The sequence below is a fragment of the Taudactylus pleione genome, unplaced genomic scaffold (genome assembly GCF_031769625.1).
Source record: "Taudactylus pleione unplaced genomic scaffold, aTauple2 ptg000190l, whole genome shotgun sequence".
NCBI classification, from domain to species: domain Eukaryota; kingdom Metazoa; phylum Chordata; class Amphibia; order Anura; family Myobatrachidae; genus Taudactylus; species Taudactylus pleione.
Genome location: NW_028284592.1, coordinates 2900832 through 2922098, shown reverse-complemented (window position 1 = coordinate 2922098; position 21267 = coordinate 2900832). Strand labels below are relative to the sequence as shown.

General features: G+C 44.5%; 1 protein-coding gene across 1 annotated transcript in view; it reads right to left on the bottom strand.

Moving 5' to 3' along the window:
• GLIS3 (GLIS family zinc finger 3) overlaps positions 1-21267 on the bottom strand; it is a 548195-nt gene that overhangs the window by 66995 nt on the left and 459933 nt on the right. The window contains 1 exon segment of the mRNA XM_088476633.1: positions 5947-6121. Within this exon segment, the coding sequence (XP_088332759.1) occupies positions 5947-6121 (175 nt within the window).

Genomic DNA, 21267 nt, shown 5'->3' with positions numbered 1-21267 from the left:
ACTGGGGGCACTACAAGTGGGGACTACTACTACTGGGGGCACTACAAGGGGGGGACTACTACTGGGGGCACTACAAGGGGGGTACTACTACTGGGGGGGACTACTACTAGGGGCACTACAAGGGGACTACTACTAGGGGCATTGCATAGGGGGGAGGGGACTACTACTAGGGGCACTACATAGGGGGGAGGGGACTATCACTGGGGGCACTGCATCAAGGGACCACTGCTGGGGGCTCTATATAAAGGGCAATAGTGGGGGTACTGCATAGGGAGAAGACTACAACTGGGGCCACTATTTAAGGGGCACTGCATAAGGGTTACCACTCCTGGGGGCACTATATAAGGGGCTTACTACTGGCGGCACAAGGGGCACTGCATAGGAGGGATCACTACTGGGGGCACTACTCGAGGCCTGCATAAGGGTGTCCTCTCCTGAGGGGGGGGGGGGGCGCCGTAGCAGGCACGTTCTTTTGGGCACCCTGGATGCACGCTACTCCTCTGCCAGGGCCGCCTGCATGCATTTGCCCCCCAGGCTAAATGTTGCCAGCCAGCTCCTGCTCCTCCCCGTACCCAGCATCTGTATTATCAACCAGCATGCACACCTAAGGAAACTCTTGCTATGCCCTAAACCATAATAATTTACATTGCTTGATTTGCTGCAATACTCCTGCTACCTAGTGTTGCTACCAGTAACTGAAAGCAATTGTCTTGTCAAGCAATTCCTTCGGCATTCACAGGCACCTGGTACAGTGAGTAAGTTCATACCGTTCAGTGTTTTATGTACTTAAGCCTACCTCTAGTCTTTCTTTTAAAATTTACGACAATTTTAAGAGTCACCTTTGGCTCACACTTGCCTGATGGGTGCTTGGTATCAAACATTTAAAGCTCACATGCTCACCAAAGAAGTCCACTATCCTTTCTTGTATTCACCATCAGGGTCGGGCTGGCCCACAGGGGTACAGGCAGTGCAAGATTAAGGTCCACATGGGCCTGGATCTGACCTTTCTGGTGGGCCTATTTGTGCTGCCGCAGAAGCTGCGACCACCACAGTGGGGGGGGGGTGACTACTGATGTGGGGAGCGGGGGTAAGCAGTGCTATCAGGGTGTGGTCTGCACAGGGGGTGTGGCTAGCACCATGGAAGGCATAGCTGCTGCCTACTGTCAACCACAGTCCAAGGGTCCCATAATGTATAAATTTGAGGTCCTACCTCACGGTTTCAGAGTCCCATCATAATGTAAAACATTTGAGAAAAATAACAAAACAATAGTGTAACAAACGTTCCTGTAGAGCACAGTGCAGAGGCTTAATTTAATTAGTGCACAACATTTTATACAAACATTCCGGAGCATGCAAGAGGAGCAGTAAATCATATGTATACACTGCATGCATCACAGTTGCAGGGCAGAGGACAGTTAGGGGGGGATAATGGATGGCACTGGATGGGAGGTAAGACATCCGCAATTTATTTTCTATTTGTATCACTTTCCAAAGGCCAAACAGAATCACTAAATCTGTGCACATACAGCCGTCCTGCCGCCACCAAATCTCACTTTTTCCCTTTCAACTCACAACACATTCAAGATGCTAAAACGATCACCATCCGTTTTATTTAGCAGTGACACCAATGAATACAGCAGTGGTTTCCAAACTTTTTTGAACCACGGCCCCTAGAGTATCAGCATTGTTTTCACGGCACCTCTAAGCCAAAAGTTTGTTATTGAGAAATTCAGAAAAAAAATTAGTAAAGTAGTACAGTGAAGTAAATTGTGCTGACCTGTCATCCTTAGGTTTGGTTATGTGGTGGTGGACAGGTTTGTGATTCTGTTTGTGCACATATTTACATTACATTGACCATAAAGAATTTAATTTGGTGCTGGACTACCAACCTGAGGCACCCCTGCAAGTGTCCAGAGGCACCCCAGGATGCCACGGTGCAGTTTGGGAACTACTGGCATACAGTATTATGCCACATTGCAGTGCCCCCTGATACACATTATGCCAAATAGTAGTACACCAGTACACATTCTGTACCTGACTTAGAACCATGCACAGTGCAGATGATCACGTAGTTAAGCAATTTTTTTCAACTACGCTTGCTCCAAAAATTTCTAAACACCCCTACGGAGCACAGAAAAGGTGCTTTGTGATCGAGACTCACAGTATAAGAAATGTTGTGGAAAAGTGATGAGTGATCCTGTGTGGTGACTGGAAAGCAGGATAGAAATGCACACAAATATGGTTTGTGTAATGGATGTGTTATGGGAGTTTCACGGGAGTGTCAGTGTACGCAGACGCACAGCCGCAGGCATAGGAGGACATAGGAGAAACAGCATCTGCCATAGGATTGGTGTGACCGATGGTGGCGTATGCACCACTCTGTATTACAGAGTGCATTCAGCAGCACGGATGTACAGAAGGGAAACAGTTTGTAGAGACAGGATGGAGCCACCCCCCTGGTTCTTGAGGCCGCTTTTATACTGCGGTGGGCCAGCTGATTATCTGAACCGGCGACAGTGAAACTAGCAGAGCGCCTCAGAACGTTCACAACTGAGAACGTTCACAACTGCAGAGTGAGTGAGGAACAGAAAGGGGTAGGACAAAGCAGCCCTATCTGGGCCACTTCACAGAGGTAAATCTAGAATGGCCACTGAATATGGCAGGGGTAGGCAACTAATGGACCAACAGGCTTGTTCCCACTCTGTGTCAGTGGGGTTCACACTGCCAGCACACACCATCCTCTGTGCTCACAGACCTGCCAATGCTTGTGCCAAAGCAAAGTAACTTATCTGCAATTGGATGGAGAGTAACACAACAAGATCTTATTGGCTCTAACGTTTTCTATGGAACCCGCTCATTTTGAAAAAGTCTGTACCCCCCTATATTGTGTAAAAGAAGTGCTATAGTATATAATGGCAAACCTACAAACACGCACATTAATAAACAACATATATATATACTTGCCGACAATCAGCTCCAGCCTTCCGGGAGGGAGCTGATTGTCGGCTAACAGTGGGGGGGGCGGGGGCGGTTATTGGGGGCGGAGTGGGGGCGGGCAAGCCAGTTGGTGGTGCATTGGGGGTGGAGCTGGGGGCGGAGCTGCACGATCGCATCATCGTGGCTCCGCCCCCCTTCACAATGCCGTTATTTTCGGCAGTGTGAAGCAGGGGGCGGGGTCGCGATAACGCGATTCAGCGCGAATCGCGTCACCGGCTCCCCCGCTGTTGGGGTTTATAATCTTTTCAGGGGGGAGGACGGGAGGGTCGGAGGCTTCCAGGAGGCTTGCCTGCCTTTCCGGGGGGCCGGGAGCGGCACCCGAAAATCGGGAGGGTAGGCAAGCCTGCATATATATATATATATATATTTATATATATATATATATATATATATATATATATATATAGTCTCCCTACTTTTTTTGCAAAAACAAGGCGCACTCCCAATGATGATAGTACAAAAAGTGTATTAAATGTCTTATTCACATGATGCATAACCCATACTGATGAAAAAGCCTAAGGGCTTTGAAACGTCGATATTATGTGTCACTGAAATAATTTAATACCCTTTTTGGACCATCATCATTGGGAGTGCCGCCTTGTTTTTCCAGGCTTCCATGGAAAGTATATATATATATATATATATATATATGCTCTCTATATACAGTATATTTACAAAGATATATATTTTTTATTTAATATTATATATTATGATATGCATACATATTTATAGACAGATATATAGTTTTATATATATATATATATGTACTGTATATATTATATATATAATATATATAGATAGATATGTACAGTATATCTATCTATCTGTATATATATATATATATATATATATATATATATATATACACAGTGTACATAAGTGTATATATTATAAATATTAGTATATTATTAAACTTTCATTAGTGGCTAAGGCTAAGCCTATCCTGTATAATGTATAAAATTTGACTACTATACGTCAGCAGCCAGGCAGCCTGGCCAGCAGGACTGACGAGCATCTTGACTTGACCTCAGTACCCCTGCTGCCAGGCCGCCTTCACGGAGCTGCTGTGCTGATAGATATACAGAAGGGACCGGGGAGCTTCGATATGCGGTGGTGGTGTGGGCGGTACCCATGTGACACCACACGCAGTGATGTCACACGCTGCGCAGGTCATGGGCACGTAAGCGGCACTGAGAGGGCTAACAAAGCCCTCCATGTGCTGCTATAATGTTTGTGTATTCGCCTTTTGATCCGGGCAAGGTGGGGGGGGGGGGGTTGTGGCCAGGGGGAAGGGCCTCGGACATCCTCTGGCAGGCAGCTCTTTCTGCTGTAGAAGGATAAATACATTCCTGTCTATAGCTGCTGATAATAGATACTTCTGTCTGTGGGCCTTTTCTGATAGTGGGCCTGGAGCTGTAGCTCCATCAGCTCCATTATTAATCCGGCCCTGGCAGGGGAAATCCCCGGGGGGCGTCACTGCCTCAGTTATCCACAATTGGATCTACCAATCATCCACAGTAAAAGAATTGCTCCTTCAATAAAGATGTCATCTTACCAGGCAAAGCTGTGAGCATTGATGTATAAGTTAATGCAATGCAGAAAAACATACTTGCCAACTTTTCCTATCTCACTTCTAAAAGACTTGGAAGCAAAGTAGAATAGACGAGTGGAGTAATATGATGCGGATTTGTCATCAAGCAGGCAGAACAATCATGGCATGAAGTTCACTTTGGGCACTTACCTGCTGCAAGGTGTGTGGTGACATGACATAAATCACATCATCAATCCCCGCTCATCTCAGTGAAACATACAGTGGCAGGGGCATGATAATGCAATCATGTCAGTACACACCTGCCATTCTGTGACCACTGTGGTGGGCGGGGCTAAATGATGTGATGTGTGTGATGTCTCCACACACCATTCAGCAGGTAAGTGCTAACAGGGAGAATTGCTTTCTCTCTAATAGCGCTCCTCCTAATTTGGGAGTCTCTTGGGCATTCTGGAAGAGTAGGTAGATGTGGGGAAAAATCAACACGCTAAATATGTTGTTTGTTCTGACCCATGCTTCCTTTTTATTTTGCAGTAAGTGTATTCCATGAAGTAAGGCAAAACAGTAAGTATTGCTAGGAGGTGCAATAAAAGGAGTCGGTATGATTTACCGCTGGTCCCAACAGTGGCTGCCCGACATGGGTGAAAATCCTGGTCGTCCCTAAGGTAAGTATTCACTAATCCAATTCCCTCCCCTAACCCTCCTTAGGGGTGCCTAACCCTAACATTCCCCCCCAGTGCCTAACTCTAATCCCCCCTCTAAGTGCCTAAACCTAAACCCCCCTTTCCCGCTGCCTTAACCTAAGTCCCCCGGGGTGGGTGCCTAACCTTAAGTCCCCCCCGGGGGTGCCTAACCCTAACCATCCCTCCCCAGAGCCTAACCCTAACCGCCCGGGGGGGTGCCTAACCCTAAGTCCCCCCGGAAGCCCTAAACCTAACCCCACCCCCGCGCGGCTGTCCGCGCTCGGCGCCTGGCATCACTTCGATCGGGATGCCGGGCGCCAGTCTCCCGGTGTCGGTAAAATGACAGGCGTATAGATTTAGGCACTTGTCATTTAACCTTCGCCGGGATAAAGTAGTCGGGAAGCCGGCTGTTGGGATTAGGTGCACCGGCTTCCCAACTGTATACCCAATAAAACTAAACTAAATATACCCCTGGCTATGATTTCTAATAATAAATAAAGTCTGCACTATTAAAAAAAGTTCAAACTGTATGTAGTAATTAGTCACATCCTGTCCTTATTGTTATCTGCCATACACATTACATGGATATGATAGCCAATAGCTTTAAGGTGGGCATGTTTTTCTTGCAATGCACTCAAACTCTACTATGGCATTATTAATGAATACAACACATAGTACCTATGCTGAACATAAAACCATGTTTGCTGCTATTCCTACCTATCTGAGCCGGGCTCCATCGGTGTTAGAGGAGGTAGCTGGGATGGAGGATTACGTGGACTGGACTGCAGATTATTTACTGGAGAAGGGTGATTGGAAGCAAGAGGTTGAGACTGAGGTACACTTCCGCCAGCCGTTCCACTTCTACTTGAGTGAGTACTGGAGAACAGAGCAGCTAGAAGACAGGAGTAAAGAATAAATCAATCAATTACATACCATGAAGGCTGAGGGTGTTTTGGTCACATCTGATTTTCTAATAATATTCAGGAGACAAATATAAAAGGAAATAAGGGTAAATTTACTGTAGAATTGGAATACGCTGTATCAGCATTGTTTCACATTAAATATGCAATCACTTGTATATAATAGAATTCCACACAAATTTAGTAATCTTTATATCATAATATAATATAAGTACAAACATAATTGTAATATATCATTTTTGGTTCCTCAATGAAAAACAAAAGTACATTATGTTGTATACAGTACAGAGTCACATCTGATCATTATATTTACTCCCAGCACTACTTATGGTATGGCTGCACTTGTTACATTTCCAAGTGCTGCAGCTATTTGGTGTTCACTTATACTTATTGAATTAAGATTGGCTGTTTGAGTTCAATGAAGGAAACACAAACAACACATCCAATAACATTGATAGTTGCTAGCTTATAAATGACATATGTGAGACAGAGAAAATCTACATAAACTTGGAGGCACCATGTATTCAATGTAACAATTCTATGAGTGTTCTAAAAACAGACCAATGTACCACAATACACGCCTTGAGAACCAGTCAATCAGAAACTGTAGAAGTGTTTAATCGGGATACAGTCAAAATGCCAACGGCCAGGAAGCCGTCTGACTAAAGCCCGGCGTCTAAATACCAATGCGGGACTAAAGACAGGCGTCGAAATCCCGACGCCCGTCTATATCCTGATGCCGGAATCTAGACAAACGGCTTCCCGAATGAAGGTAAGCCGGACAGTGTTAGCACTTAGCCCTTAGGAGGGTTACGTTTAGGGACCCCTGGGGGGACTTCGGGTTAGGCACCACCCAGGGAGGGTTAGGTTTAGGGTGCGGGGAAGGGGGTGGGTTTAGGTTTAGGCACCCACGGGGGGAGGTTAGGGTTAGGCACCACTGGGGGGGGTGGATTGTGTTAGGCACCACTAAGGGAGGGTTAGGGGGGGAGAGGGGAGGGTTAGGGTACTTACCAGCCCCAGTTGGGATCTTCAGAGTTCGGGCTTGCGGTGTCGGGATTTAGTGAGATGGCTTTCATACCCTATCATCTAGTCAGCTGTGTTGTCGTTTCTAGCAGTACAGTGTGTACATCATGACTGACCATGGCAGCTTAGTACATAGAACTTAGAAGTCATAAATGTATTACATTGTGAAGTTGTTCATTAAGAGTGGGTTATGTATCTCTTATAGTGAAGATGACTCTATTCACATGTTACTGAATGGACACCTTGGGATCTTAATCATCTTGTGATCTAAAAATACTACCCTCTCTCCAGGGAAGTAAACTTTCACACCTGGCTTTGTAGCTTGCTCTTCCTTAGAATTGTGGCTCACTATATATATATATATATATATATATATATATACACATACACCAGCACAGAAAGACGGCGGCACTACAAAACAAATACATTCAAGCTGGGTTATAGAAACCTCAAGTTTTTCTTCAACGTTTTAATCACACGATTTTCATCAGGAAGTATAAAACAGACAAAATGACACCTATATACCTCACCACGAGTGCAACACACATAGGACTTCATTCAGAGCCGCTCGCAAAATGCGAGCGCTCGCTCTGATGAGGACGGCCGCTTCTATGTGAAGAGCCGGCCTCCTGGCCACTCGCTAGGCTGCGGGTGACAACCCACAGCTTTAGCGAGCGGCCAGGAAGATGGTCACGATGGTCAAGACCATCACGACCATCGCGGCTTGAGACGAGACCCTTGTGGTAGGGTCGTGTCTACCGAAAGCCCCAGTGAGCTTTCGGCTCTATTAGAGCTGTAAGCTCACCACTTACATCACGAGTGATGTCAGTGGGGCCGTCGCCAAATGGCAGGCGTTCCGTCAGGAATGCCTCCATTTGTGTAGCCACCCCCACACCCACCTACAAAACAGGGCGAGCTGTCGATAACCATCGACAGCCACCCCTTTTGTAGTGAGTCCCAGAGCGAGAGAATTTCTCTCTCACTCTGGGGCTTGAGCACGCACAGTGCGGCCGCTGCGCGTGCGCAGGGCCTCAACATCGACCCGCTTGCGAGCGCATATGCGCTTGCGAGCGGGTCTGAACAAGACCCATAGTCTGTCGGATGCCCCGTCTGACGTCATCGAGACGTCTGACACAACCCTCACTATAGCAACAGGATAAACAATGACATAGTAGTGAGCAACACCATCACCAAATACAGCAGCATACTACGATAATAAAAGTGAACAAAATAAACAATGCGAAAAAGGAGACACAAAAGGGCATAACATAGCCCTAAATGCAAAGTCGGAACAGCAGAGAGAATGTAGCTAAAAGAGCGGTACATAGTAAAAAACATCTACAGATACAATGTAATGGAAGAGAATCAATTAAAGCAAGATAATGGCAAGGTCTCAATTTATTGGTGCCTAATCTAAAAATAAGGGAAGTTTAATTCTTATACGATGATATAACCTCTCGTAAATTCGTAAATATTCTATGTTAATGAACATTCAAAGCTTAATTTAAAAATATTTTTATAGGAAGGCTGATCATTCATACTTATGATAAATGCTGTACAGTAGTAAACATCTTGTTTACTACTAATAATAATATTGTATATCCATCCATGAGGACCATCCCTAAAACAATAAATCACCACTGATTGACTACAGAAAAATCCCACATGCCAATCCATCAACGTTTATAAGATCAGAGGGAAGGAAAGTCAATGCTGAGATAAAGGGGATCCAATCACTGTTGTGTGCACGTTACCTTGCTGCTGCTTATAACCATGGCAAAATGCATACATAACTATTCTGACCATACTTCTTTGCTCATACTAACTTCCTACTATTGCAATAGAATCCATAGAATTACTCCCAATGCAGTCATTAACAAGGAATCTCGAATCTGTAGTAGTGTTATGGAGCAGTGGGGATAAGCGTTCTGTGGATTACAAGAGCTGGACTCAGACCTAGTTAAGCTGCCCTACCACAGGTTAATTGGCTGTTCTAATTGCTTCTTCATTGTCTTCTTCTTTTAAATTGAGAATGTTACAAATTACTTTCAACAGATGTTTCCAATTTCTGAAAAATCTTAAAATACAATAGTGAAGTATTCCTCTGTAGATCAAACATTTTTACCATTCTCACTTTAAGTGCTACCACATTGAGAAGTCCTCAAACATAATACAAAGCAGAGTGAAACGTGAAATGATTACACACGGCTCAGTAGCCCTGTCCTACCAGTTCTTGATCTGAGTAGTATGGTGTAAGGAATTTCCACATCTCCTTTTCTCTTTTTATGACAAGTAATGTTCATTTGTGAACATGCAGTGACTCTAATCTAAAACTTCTGACTAAACATAAACTAACATTGGAAAAGTCAATCATGCTAGACTGCAAAATAGCCAAACACTAAGCATGAGCCAAAACAGCAAAAATTTTCACGATAAGACAAAGAAAATTATAAAATGGTATAAAAACACTGTTATTATGATCATGTGAACACAATAGGTATTCAAATCCCCAAATAATTTTGTAGTCCAGGAATTTTGGGACTACTGGGCTCCAATCTCGGGATCGGGATTAAAGGTAAAAGGGGCAATAAAAGCAATATATTTTGACTTTTATTTTTATTTCTTCTCCACCCGTCTTCCCTACCATTCATCTCCCCCCTCCTGTCCTCTCTGCTATCTCCCCCCTCATGTACTCTCTGCCATTCATCTCCCCCCCTCCTGTCCTCTCTGCTATCTCCCCCCTCATGTACTCTCTGCCATTCATCCCCCCCCTCCTGTCCTCTCTGCTATCTCCCCCCTCCTGTCCTCTCTGCTATCTCCCCCCTCATGTCCTCTCTGCCATCCATCTCCCCCCTCCTGTCCTCCATGCCAAATTTCCCCCCTGTGTGCCAACTCATATACTTACCCCCCACGCCATCCCTGCTTTCCTTCTCCTTTGCCACTTTCTGGCATCCCTCTCTCTCCTCCTCTCTCCCGCTATGATGACTAGTGCTCTTGAAGCTGGAAAAGCGCAAGCATTCAAAGCTCATATCTGATATCACTCTTATCCAGATACAAAAAGATCAGCCACCTATGCAACCAGTGTGCTGCATAAGTGCAATGCTACAAGGTCATTTATGCTACTTTTGTACCTCCACTTTTTCACCAAAGTGGGTTTGTAGATATGCTTAATTTTAACTTTATACCTTATTGTTTTGGTATCAGTAAATTCCATATATTCCCAGAAAGAAGACTGAATATCTATATAAGTTCAAATATGCACACTTTAGCTATAAATGTACTGTTTGTGTACTCTGGAGTGTTGTTTTGTTTCATTAGATGTTTACTCTTCATCCCCATAGCAACAATATGTGTATATTTTTTTATTCTATGTCACTGGTAGCTAGCTAGAAAGCTAGCAGAAGAGCTGTTCTCTCATTGGCTTAAGGGAATTATCAGCTGATCAGAAAGTCATCCTCTTATTCCCAGATGTTGAATTGAGTTCACCCTGGGCCACCACATATCCCCAGGGGACAGGGTCATGTAATGCCTGTTCATGGGCATTTTTTAACAAGTAAAATAATAAAAACCTGTCTTTATATTTTATAGTGTTTAAAGACTCAAAAATATTTCCCAGTTTTTACTTTATTAGCATTTCCAAAGTGTGAAGCACAAAGGCATAAAGCAATATATTGTTTATACGTGTTACAAAAATGCTTATCCTCACAAATGCACAGTTGTTTTTTTTCTCATAGATACCAAGTGCCGAATGGTGTGTAAGCAACAAGATTAAACTGTTAGTGTCTGAAACTGGACAAAACAATGCTGGCAAACGTGCTGTGAGCTTCTATATAAAATGTCACCAGGATAGAGGAATGGAAGTTCATTGTCTGGACATTTCTGTGTTATTAAAGGGTCACAGCTGTTTACATGGCTCAGAGGTGTCTTTCAAGCTACTCTAAAGATACTGCCAATGACTGGCAGCTGCAGCAATTGATTAGACATGGCAGATGAACACATTGGAAATTCTTATTGCTTTTAAAATCGAGAATTGGAGAAAACTGCAGCAAACTTGTGATCTTGATAAAAACTAAGGTTACAACATTACATCATTCTTATTGTCCTTGGGCCTGTGTCAGTTTGTTTCAAATGTATAACTAATGCTGGATGTCATCCAAAGTGAAATAGTAGACCTAACGTAATTAAGGGTTGTAAAGTCCTGCCTTAAACTACATTAGCATCTACAATTTAGCTGGGACAAGCAAAACCGGCCAATTCATGCAACAAACTATGTTGTGTGCTGGAAAGTTGTATCACAGTATACTTGTAATATATATGTAATATCCTAGGTTCCTAAGGAACATTGTATTGGGTAGAAAAATATTAAAAGCCCAATGCGCTAAGCAAAGTGACTTAAATGATTGAATTTATTACTATTTTACTGTAAGAAATTAATTATTTCATAATATAGGAGAGTAATAAGTTTCACAAGGCTTTTTTTGTGTCCTGAGCACGGAAAAGCCCTAATGTAGCAATACAATTGGTTGTGATGGCTGCAAGGTCCCTGTGTCCTGACCATTGCATAGGAAAATCTGTGATGTTGCTGTACTATACGTATCAGACATGTGTGCAGCCACACATCACAACTGCACATTACTGATAACTGATTACCCCCAAAATCTTTTCACCTTTCACTAAAATCATGGCTAAAAGTTAGGAATGACAATTGTTGAGTGAGGAGTAGAATTAAGTATAATAAATAAAACTGTAATAATGTGGAGTGGTTCCTTGTATTGAATAGTGGTATCTTCTAAAGAAAGTTGTTGTGTCCTCCTCCATATGTCTATGTACTCCAACAGCAATTCTTGGGATAGATTTAGGGAGGCTATCAGCGGGATTCCAGGATTTTAACCTAAAAATGGCCGGGATTGAAAGCCTCCAATCCCGATCCCAGCACTGGCCATAAATGTTTTTCTTTTAAATGTCGGGCAGCACTGAGCACCTACAGCAGAGTGCTTAAACCCTGCCCGGCTCCCCCTTCCCCCAGCTGTGCGCACTGCACAGCGTGACATGAGGTCAGAGGTCAGGCTGCGCAGCCCTGAGTCGGCTGGAGAACCTGCCCACCCTCTACATGGCCATGCTGTAGTTTACCTGCCGCCACCTGGTAAGTCACTGTGGCTAATTCCAGGAATCCAGGGATTGGCCTCTCTAGATAGCATGGTATCCAAAAACTGGAGGTGAAAGGTAGGCGGCATTGTGCCCCAGTGTAGATACAAATTAATGCATATGGCAGGTGCCTCATACAACGTTTGTAGCAGTTGTCAGGACACAGTTGCCAGTAAAATAGTGGGCTGACTAATCCATCTTTTCTCACCACTGCATAATATAAGGTCCCACATATTATAATATTTAGCCAAATATTAAGCTAAATAGCTCCAAATTGGCGAGAGAGAGAGAATTGAAAAGTGGAGGGTACAGCCTAGTTGACAGAATTGTGGTGTTGAGTCTATAATGTAAAATAAAGTTTATTAGAAGTACCTGGTACCCATAGGACGGTACTGGGTAAAAGAGTAGATGACGTTACCCTTTGATCTACATTTACCTCTAGAAGAATGAGACTATGTTGGTGTCCTGTATGTTGTGTTTGATAACTGGTTGACTTTAAAACCCCATCTTATTTATCACATTGATGTATCCTCCCACCCTGGAAGGACTGGACTGGCCATCTGGCACTTTTGGCAAATGCTAGATGGGCTGATGGTTCCATATTGGTCAGTCGCTGGGCTGCCTGTGTCACTCTGCACACAGCTTGCACCCACAGGGACATGCAGAGTAATGGGCATGAGCTGTGCTGCCATAGAGGCAGTTAGAGTGATTCCAGAGCAGGCTGCAATGTAAGGGAGCAGTGACTGGGAATAAGGAGAAAGGGGATGAGAGTGAAGACAAATAAGAGAGAGAGATGTGTCTGTGAGATACCCCGGGCTGTACGGCCAACAGCTGGCTTTACAGGCTTAAAGATAGAAGTGTGCTGCAGCTGTTTATTTAATAATCCACTTTAGTATGTTGCCACAGATAGTGTTCAGCCTTGTCTTCAGGTGAGCTGTAAGAAGTGTAACAAAATAACAAGTAAAGATTTAAGGTGCATACAGACTTAACGATTTTGTAACCAACGATTTTCTGCCAGATTTTCCCTTGAAAAAGTGAACGATTTTTTGAAGTGTAATGAACGATTTTTTGAACGATGAACGAATAATGGACCTCATTCAGAGCCGCTCGCAAGATGCGATTGCTCGCTTGCAAAAAGGGGCTGGGTATGCAAATCAAGCGATCGCTCTTTGCGCTGTAAGGCCGCCTTCTATGTCTTAGTGAGCGACGGTAGTTAGCGTACGCTGGACTATAAAACCTCCTCCCACCTGTCACTCGCAGCACACGTCATCTCCGGGAAGTGTCTGATTAATCGTGAACATCGAGGGCCATCGGAGATGCTCGCAGCGCTTGGGGTTCACTAAACCTACCCCAAGCACTGCGAGCAGTTCAGGCTAAAAAACAACCAAGTCACGTGTGCAATGGCGCTACTTTGCTAATTATGCACACCCATTAAACGCCGTTCTGACGGTCGGGCACGCCTGCGTTTGCACAACTACTCCCCCATTCACAAGCACCTTCCCCTGTTACCACCCACAAACGGCACTCAAAATAGCGGCCCGACCGGGATACGGGCGAGCACTTTCCTGTCGCAATGAGTGGTTCGCGCATGCGCATTGCGACTCATATGCATGCGCAGATTGCGAAAAATCGCTCAATGCGAGCGAGCGCAGCATAGCGTCCGGGTCTAAATCAGGCACAATGTTCCTTCCCTTAATGAAAATCGTCATGTTGGACAGTCTGAAATGGATGATGAATGATAACTACAAACTACAAACGGGAGTGCGCATTTGTGATTATCGTTCATCGTTATAACTCATAAACTGAACGATTTTTTTAATGATTTAACGATAATGACGTCGTTATTGACAAATCGTTAAAAAAATCGTTACGTGTGTATGCACCTTAACACTTTGCCTATATGTGCTATAAAATCTGCAAACTTTTATATAGCATATGCCCCATCAAGTAATAAACTGTAGTAGTGTGTTGAAATAAAGATATAAGGAGTTGTTTTCACTTGAACCCTTGCCCATGCTTAAGGTTGCACTGCACCAGCAATGCCCCTTCAGCATGCAACATTATTGTGCATGGAGCTAACAGCAAGTGGGCATGTTTGGGTAAAATGCAAGGGACAATTTTAATCCCAGTCCAACAATGAATCTTGGAGGAAAAGAAGATATTTTCTAATACAGATGTAGCTCTGTTTAATGGTATCTATAATGGGATGATAGTTGGCCTTATAAAGTAACCATATTGGGCAGCACAGACGGTGTAATGGTTAGCATTACTGCCTCACAGCACTGAGGTTGTGGGTTTGATTCCCACTACGGCCCTAACTGTGTGGAGTTTGTATGCCCTGTGCTTGCATGGGTTTCCTCTGGGTGGTCCGGTTTCTTCCCACACTCCAAAAATATACTGGTAGGTTACTTGAGCCCCAACAAAATAAACTCTAGTGTGTGCGCGCATATGGTAGGGAATTTAGACTGTAAGCTCCACTGGGGCAGGGACAGATGTGAATGGACAAATATTCTCTGTAAAGCGCTGTGGAATATGTATGTGCTATATAAATAACTGGCAATAAAATAATTAATAATAATATTGCCTAGACAGGTACACTGAGGTAATTAATATTGTCCAGTTGAAATTAAATCTATTAAATACCATTTAAAATTATACTCAGCGAAGCATTTGTTTGTGGGGACTTGTCGAGAATCTGGAGCTCATGTTCATTTGGAGCAAATACAGCTTCCTTTAAGTTTGATCTTCTTTAAATAAATTAGGTAAGCAGGTTTAGGTCTTTGTAATGATCAAACTGACGTAATTTGCATACAGGGCTATTTTGCAGTCCCTGGATCCTGTTTTTATATCCAAGATATATGGGTTGGCATGGATTTCTGCAGCTAGCGTTTCATTGACATGGACAAATTTTAAGGAAGAAAGGGGATAACAGTCAAAAGTCAGAGATAAAAAGCTGTTGGACGAGCCTCTTACTGTACGTATGTTATTGTTTTGTTTGCTCGACTGTGCCATATGTTAATTGCTTTTACTGTATTTGACGTGACTGTATCGAAGAGAGTCTTTTCATGTGTGTGCAACTGCGGGTGTATCTGCATGCGAAATGCTACGTTACAGTGTCACAGCCACTGACACTGTAACGTAGCATTTTGCATGTAGATACACTCGCAGTTGCACACAAAATATAGGCATGCTGCATATCATTTTAATCAGCAGGAGCTGCTTGTGTGTCCTTTTCAAATCACTCTGTGAATATGACACATTTGAAGGAAAAAATAGTATCCAGCGAGTCGTCCACAAAATAGCAATGGAAGTCACAGGAGACATGATATCAGAACACAAGGAATGAATCCTGGGAGCAAACAGTTGTTCATGTGCTGACTCCATTGGCAGATTTAAATAGCAGACAGATCATTCCCATTGGAGCAGAGGATCAGGTGAGCACGGGTTGGGTATGAGATGCCGGTGGTCGGGTTGCTGGTCAGAATACCGACAGCGGCATCCCGACAGTGAAGATCCCGTCAACGGTAGGTAAATATAGTACAACTAACCCTAACCCCTACCCTAACCTTCCCTCCCTGGGTCCCTAAACCTAACCACCCCCCTACTACCTAAACCTAACTTCCCCGCACCCTAACCCTCCCTCCACTGTGCCTAAACCTAACCTCTCCAACCTAACCTCCCCCTCCCCGCACCCTAAACCTAACCCTCCCCCCTTAGTGCCTAACCCTAACCCTCCCCCTAGTGCCTAAACCTAACCCCTAAACCTAACCCTCCCCTAACCCATGATACTTACCTTTGGGATGCTGGCAGTCGGGTTACTAGTGAGCATGATCATGACGCTGTTGGGATTCCGGCTAGGTATTTAGATCGTCGGCATCCCGTACGCTGGGATGCTGACTACATCCCGGTGAGCACTGCTGAGAAGGGCCGTCTCTTTCATTGGGCTTATTGGGCAGTTGCCAATGGCCCTAAAGCTTCTAGGGGCCCGCCAACCAGCCCCCCTGTGGGCGCGGCCAGATGGTAAATTCCATTCCCTGCACTCCCATGATGAAGACTCACCAAAGTAGCGTAGCAAGGGCAGGGCGGCGGAGCACACGCTCCAGACGCAACACGAGACTGCTCACGGCTGCTGCAGCAGCCGAAGCAGTCACCTATGGCTGTCAACGTTATGTGATTCTGTGTGATGCTGCTTTCCACAGTGAGCCGAGGAGGCAGAGCTGGGACGGGAGGAGCTGGATTTTACAGTTGATTTTCCACATTCTACTGCTCTTTGCTTGTAAGTTCCAAATGTGTTTTGAAATTGTATGTGGGGTTGGGAGATACAGTGCAATACAAAATGAAGGGGGGACATAATACAACAGGGAGGGTTGGGGGAGAATACCACTGGATAATACATAATGGGGAGTGGAGGTTGCCACATAATACAAAACAAGGGGGTAGAAAATCCTACAGAATAGAAAATAGGAAGAGGGCACGAATAAGTGTAATGGTATACCAGGTTCATGTGGCAGGGTCTTATTACATAACAGTTACATATAGAGGGGTCACATGGCACAAAAAGGACATGTGGACAAGTATAATAACTTACATTGTGGAGAAGTCTCAGGGCATTTAAGGGGCATGTGGAGGTGTTTGGTGGCATAAAATTTGTATGGGGACGGGTCTGGTGGCATAAAAAGTGCAGGTAGAGGAATGTGGTGACATAAACAGGATATGTGGATGGGTCTGATGGCATAAAATAGGCATGTTGATGATTCTGGTGGTATTAAAAGGGGCATTTAGAGGAGTTCAGTGGCATAAAAAGGGAATGTGGAGAAGTGTGATGGCATATTAGGGGCAATGGATAAAGACATATGACCTAGAACTTACCTCTGCAAGTTCTTTGGGGATGTAAACGTGCAACCTATATCTGTTATAATCTCTGCATATACTGTATTTATGGGTGGGTAGGGGCCCCAGTGCATTGCTTTGCCCAGGGCCCACACTGCTGTTAAGACAGCCCTGCTGCTGAGCTGTTCACGTGCATCAGGTAATTGCAATGGAATGTTTCTGAATAGGTCTGGTTACAGCAATGGAGGAGTGTATGAGCTTGTCAGAAATACTAAGACCCAGATTCGTGATAGCCCCTACACAAGGGTAACATCCATACTTTGAAGCAATAAACATTAATATACTTCAACAACTTGCAGTTATCTAACAACATTTTGTATCTTAAATGTGCAATTTAGGTAATACAAATAGTTACTGAGAGATGATATTTCAGACTAATTGGGAGAAATATAATACCTATATTCCTAGCATATAGAAGCCCCGGAGATGGTAACACAGTACCTATGCTCATGCTTCCTGTGAAAATTAGCACAGGAGAACGCTGTGCACAAAATCAGTAACTCAGTAGGAAAGAGTAAAATCATCAGTTTACATCATCATCTTGTTAAACTTATTGCCATGCACATACTGTACAGTATTTCCAGCTTCATTCTCAGTGAGCTGTTACTAACTAATGATGTAATTCCAGTGCTATTTTTAGCTATAAAGTAAACAGAAAACGCGATCAGAATTGATGCCAATTATTTTACAATCACAAGAAATGAATATTAGAGTTTCAGAAAGCAGCTTTCAAAAATGAGATTTATATCTGTTTGTGTGTTGTATGCTAGCAACATTACTATTTCTATAATGTTTTATTCAATTAGATTAAATTGAAAAACACACACGGCTAAATAGTGGAGAACTGCTAGTGACTGACAGTTACTTCTACTACAACCCCATATATTACCAAACATAAATAATGTTTGCTGAAAAGCACTCGGTTGTGGGAGGGTCAAGGTGATTAACAAAATTGGGACACATGCAGTAGAATCTGACAACCTGAGTGGTTCCAGTATAATGTTCATAAAGGGATGTAGTCAGAATACCGACCCCCGGGAAGCCATCTGACGGAATCCCGGCGTCGAAATTCCCGATTTAGGACTAAAGATAGGCGCCTAAATCCTGATGCCTATCTTTAGCCGGACAACGGAATCCAGACAAACGGCTTCCCAAACAGAGGCAAATGGGCACAGAGTTATCACTAGCCTCAGGGGGGGTGGTTTAGTTAGGTTTAGGCACCCCCGAGGAGGGTTAGGGTTAGGCTAGGGGAACGGGGGGTTAGGGTTAGGTGCCACTGGGGGGAGGTTAGTGTTAGGCACCCACCTCCGGAGCATTAGGTTTAGGGTGCTGGAAAGGGGGGTTAGGTTTAGATACCCCCAGGGGGACTTAGCGTTAGGCACCGCCCCAGGAGTTTTAGGGTTAGGTACCCCTAAGGGAGGGTTAGGGTTAGGGGAAGGAGAGAGTTAGGGTTAGGGTACTTACCTTGGCCATCAGGATTCAGCTTCTTTGGGCTTCCGGCATCGGCATTTCACCCGGCGGCTACTCGGCTTCCGGGATTTCATACCTAACCCTTCACAAATACCTGCTCTTTATACCAAAATTGTACGTTTAACCAAATAAACGCTGGCTTCTTGTGATTGGCTGGTGGTAAAGGAAAGTCCCAGGGAGTCCTGGCTTTGATCACAGCTTAACGATCATTTGTGATAAGTGACTGAGCCAATATTTTTTAATTTTTTGTCATAATTTTGGTAATCTTATTAATTAGCCCTACCCACTCTGCCCATGTGGGTCAGGTTGAGCCCCAGCAGTTTTCATCCCTGGAATGGCTGTGTCTGGGAATGTGGCACACTGGTTTATTGGGCCTCACACCACAAAAAGCCATCAGCATGTGCTGTTAATGTGAGGCTGGTTTTCACAACAATCAAGAGACCCCAGGCTTGTGGTCTCCCTGTTTTATTGGAAACCAACAAATGCTAGCTAGTTCAAGATTTGAGGTTAAAGGAAGGTGTGGGGCAAATTGCTTATATTTACTTATTTTTTCTCAGACCAGCATCTGTAGTCTGAGTGGAGGTAACTGTCAATCTCTTGCATGTTCTCCTCTATTCAGCCAGAACTAAAGATGCTGCAAATAAATGTATTTTAAGGCAGAGAGTCACCACAGTAATTTAATTCACAGACTAGGGTATGCAATGCCGGATTGGGGCATTAAGGGCCCACCAAGGAAATGCAGTGTTAGGGGCCCATGCTTAGGTGGTGTTTCCAGGCACCACAGGATGTGTTGCCAGCCACTACAGAGCCTTATATTATTTACATGTGATAATGCATGCAAGATAATGTACCAGATTTACAGTATAATAGCAATGCACTGTAGTTAATACACCATAGTCCTGGAATTGCAGTATAATGTAACATGTATAACAGTTAAGCACATGATGGTTCTATATACCACATTAATGCACTATACCTGTGATATGCTGACCAATCAGTATCTAAAACTCAATGAGAACTGCATTAGGTCTTGTAAAAGTGAACTGCATGCCATTGTGAAAAAAATAAACAATCTAAGCTCTGGGATGAGTAAATTCATTGTAGACTAGTGAATGAATGCAGACCTACAATGCCATTTCAGCAGGGTTGTCTTAACAGCAGTGTGGGCCCTGGGCAAAGCAATGCACTGGGGCCCCTACCCACCCATTCACGGGAAGAAAATGTAAATGGTCAATAAAATGAAACTCTCCTGCATGACCATCAGACCTCCCACACATGCAGCGAGACTCTGTCTGACTGGTCTGAAGCTGGTGGATGAAGTGAAACTGGTACTGAGGTGTGGGGGGGAATGGTCTGGGGGAGGTTAGATCGGAATACAGTACACCGGCGGCAGTCTTATAAAAATATCACAAATTTACCAACTAGCTGCGGCTGCAGGGTGATGGGTTGGCAGGCCCCTACAAGCTTTGGGCCCTTGGGCAACTGCCCAACAAGCCTAGTGGAAGAGATGGCACTGCATTCCAGTCACTGGCAGGAACTGTGCTCATTATGCTAAAGCCTACAGCCAACAAGAGGAGGGGACAGAGGTGTGTTATGACTGCCCACTTTGATTAGCAGTTTTTATAGAAGCGAACCAAACACCCATGTTCCTCCACGGTCCTGCTCCACCAGGTACCTGACGATATCATACAGTAACAGAACCTGACCTCTAGTGGAGGGGGTGGGCCTCAGGCCCTCAGGCAAGGGGGCCCACCAGGAATTTCCCCTGTAACCTTGTGGGCCAGTTCGTTACTGAAGGAATGATTGTGCTGTATAATATGTGGGACGATTTTGTATAGGTGCAATCAGGAGACAGAAAAATATACTGCAGGGCATTTCAATTTGCTTTGGAATACATACTTGACAAGTGTTAACTTAAAATAGCAGTGCACAGAAGAGTAGCAACCTCACTTATATAAGAAGAAAAGTAGCTCTTTCTAAATAGGGAAGCATGGCATCGACTCCTTTTGCCATTTTTTTGCAGTGTGCACTTGGACGTATATATATTATATATATATATTTTTTTGGTAGGGTCTCAGTTGTCGCAAGCCCAAGTGGACTTCCTGCTCTAATAGAGCAGGAAGTCCACTACTGACATCACGAGTGATGTCAGTAGGGCCGCCCACAAACGCCAGGCGTTCCTAAGGGAACGCCTGCGTTTGTGCAGCCCCCCCCACCTCCCCTCCCCACCTACAAAACAGGGCGAGCTGTAAATCAACATCGACAGCCGCGCCGTCTTGTAGCAAAACCCGTTGTGACGGAGCAAGTGGGTCTGAATCAGGCCCTGTGTCCCTGGCTCCTCACACAGTTCATACCCGTGGCATGCGGCTGCAGGGGCAGAGGAGGAGGAATGGAAGCAGAGCGTTCTACTGAGAGGGGAGAAGATGGAGTCAGCCTGCACACAGTGCCCACCACCTGGCTGAGGAGCAGAGAGGTGAGAACACATGCATAGACACACCAGGATCTGCTTTCATGTTGCAGAGCAGGTGCACAGAATCTTCTCATTTTTTTTTGCCTTTTCTTTTTGGAGGGGGCGTGGCCACACCATCTG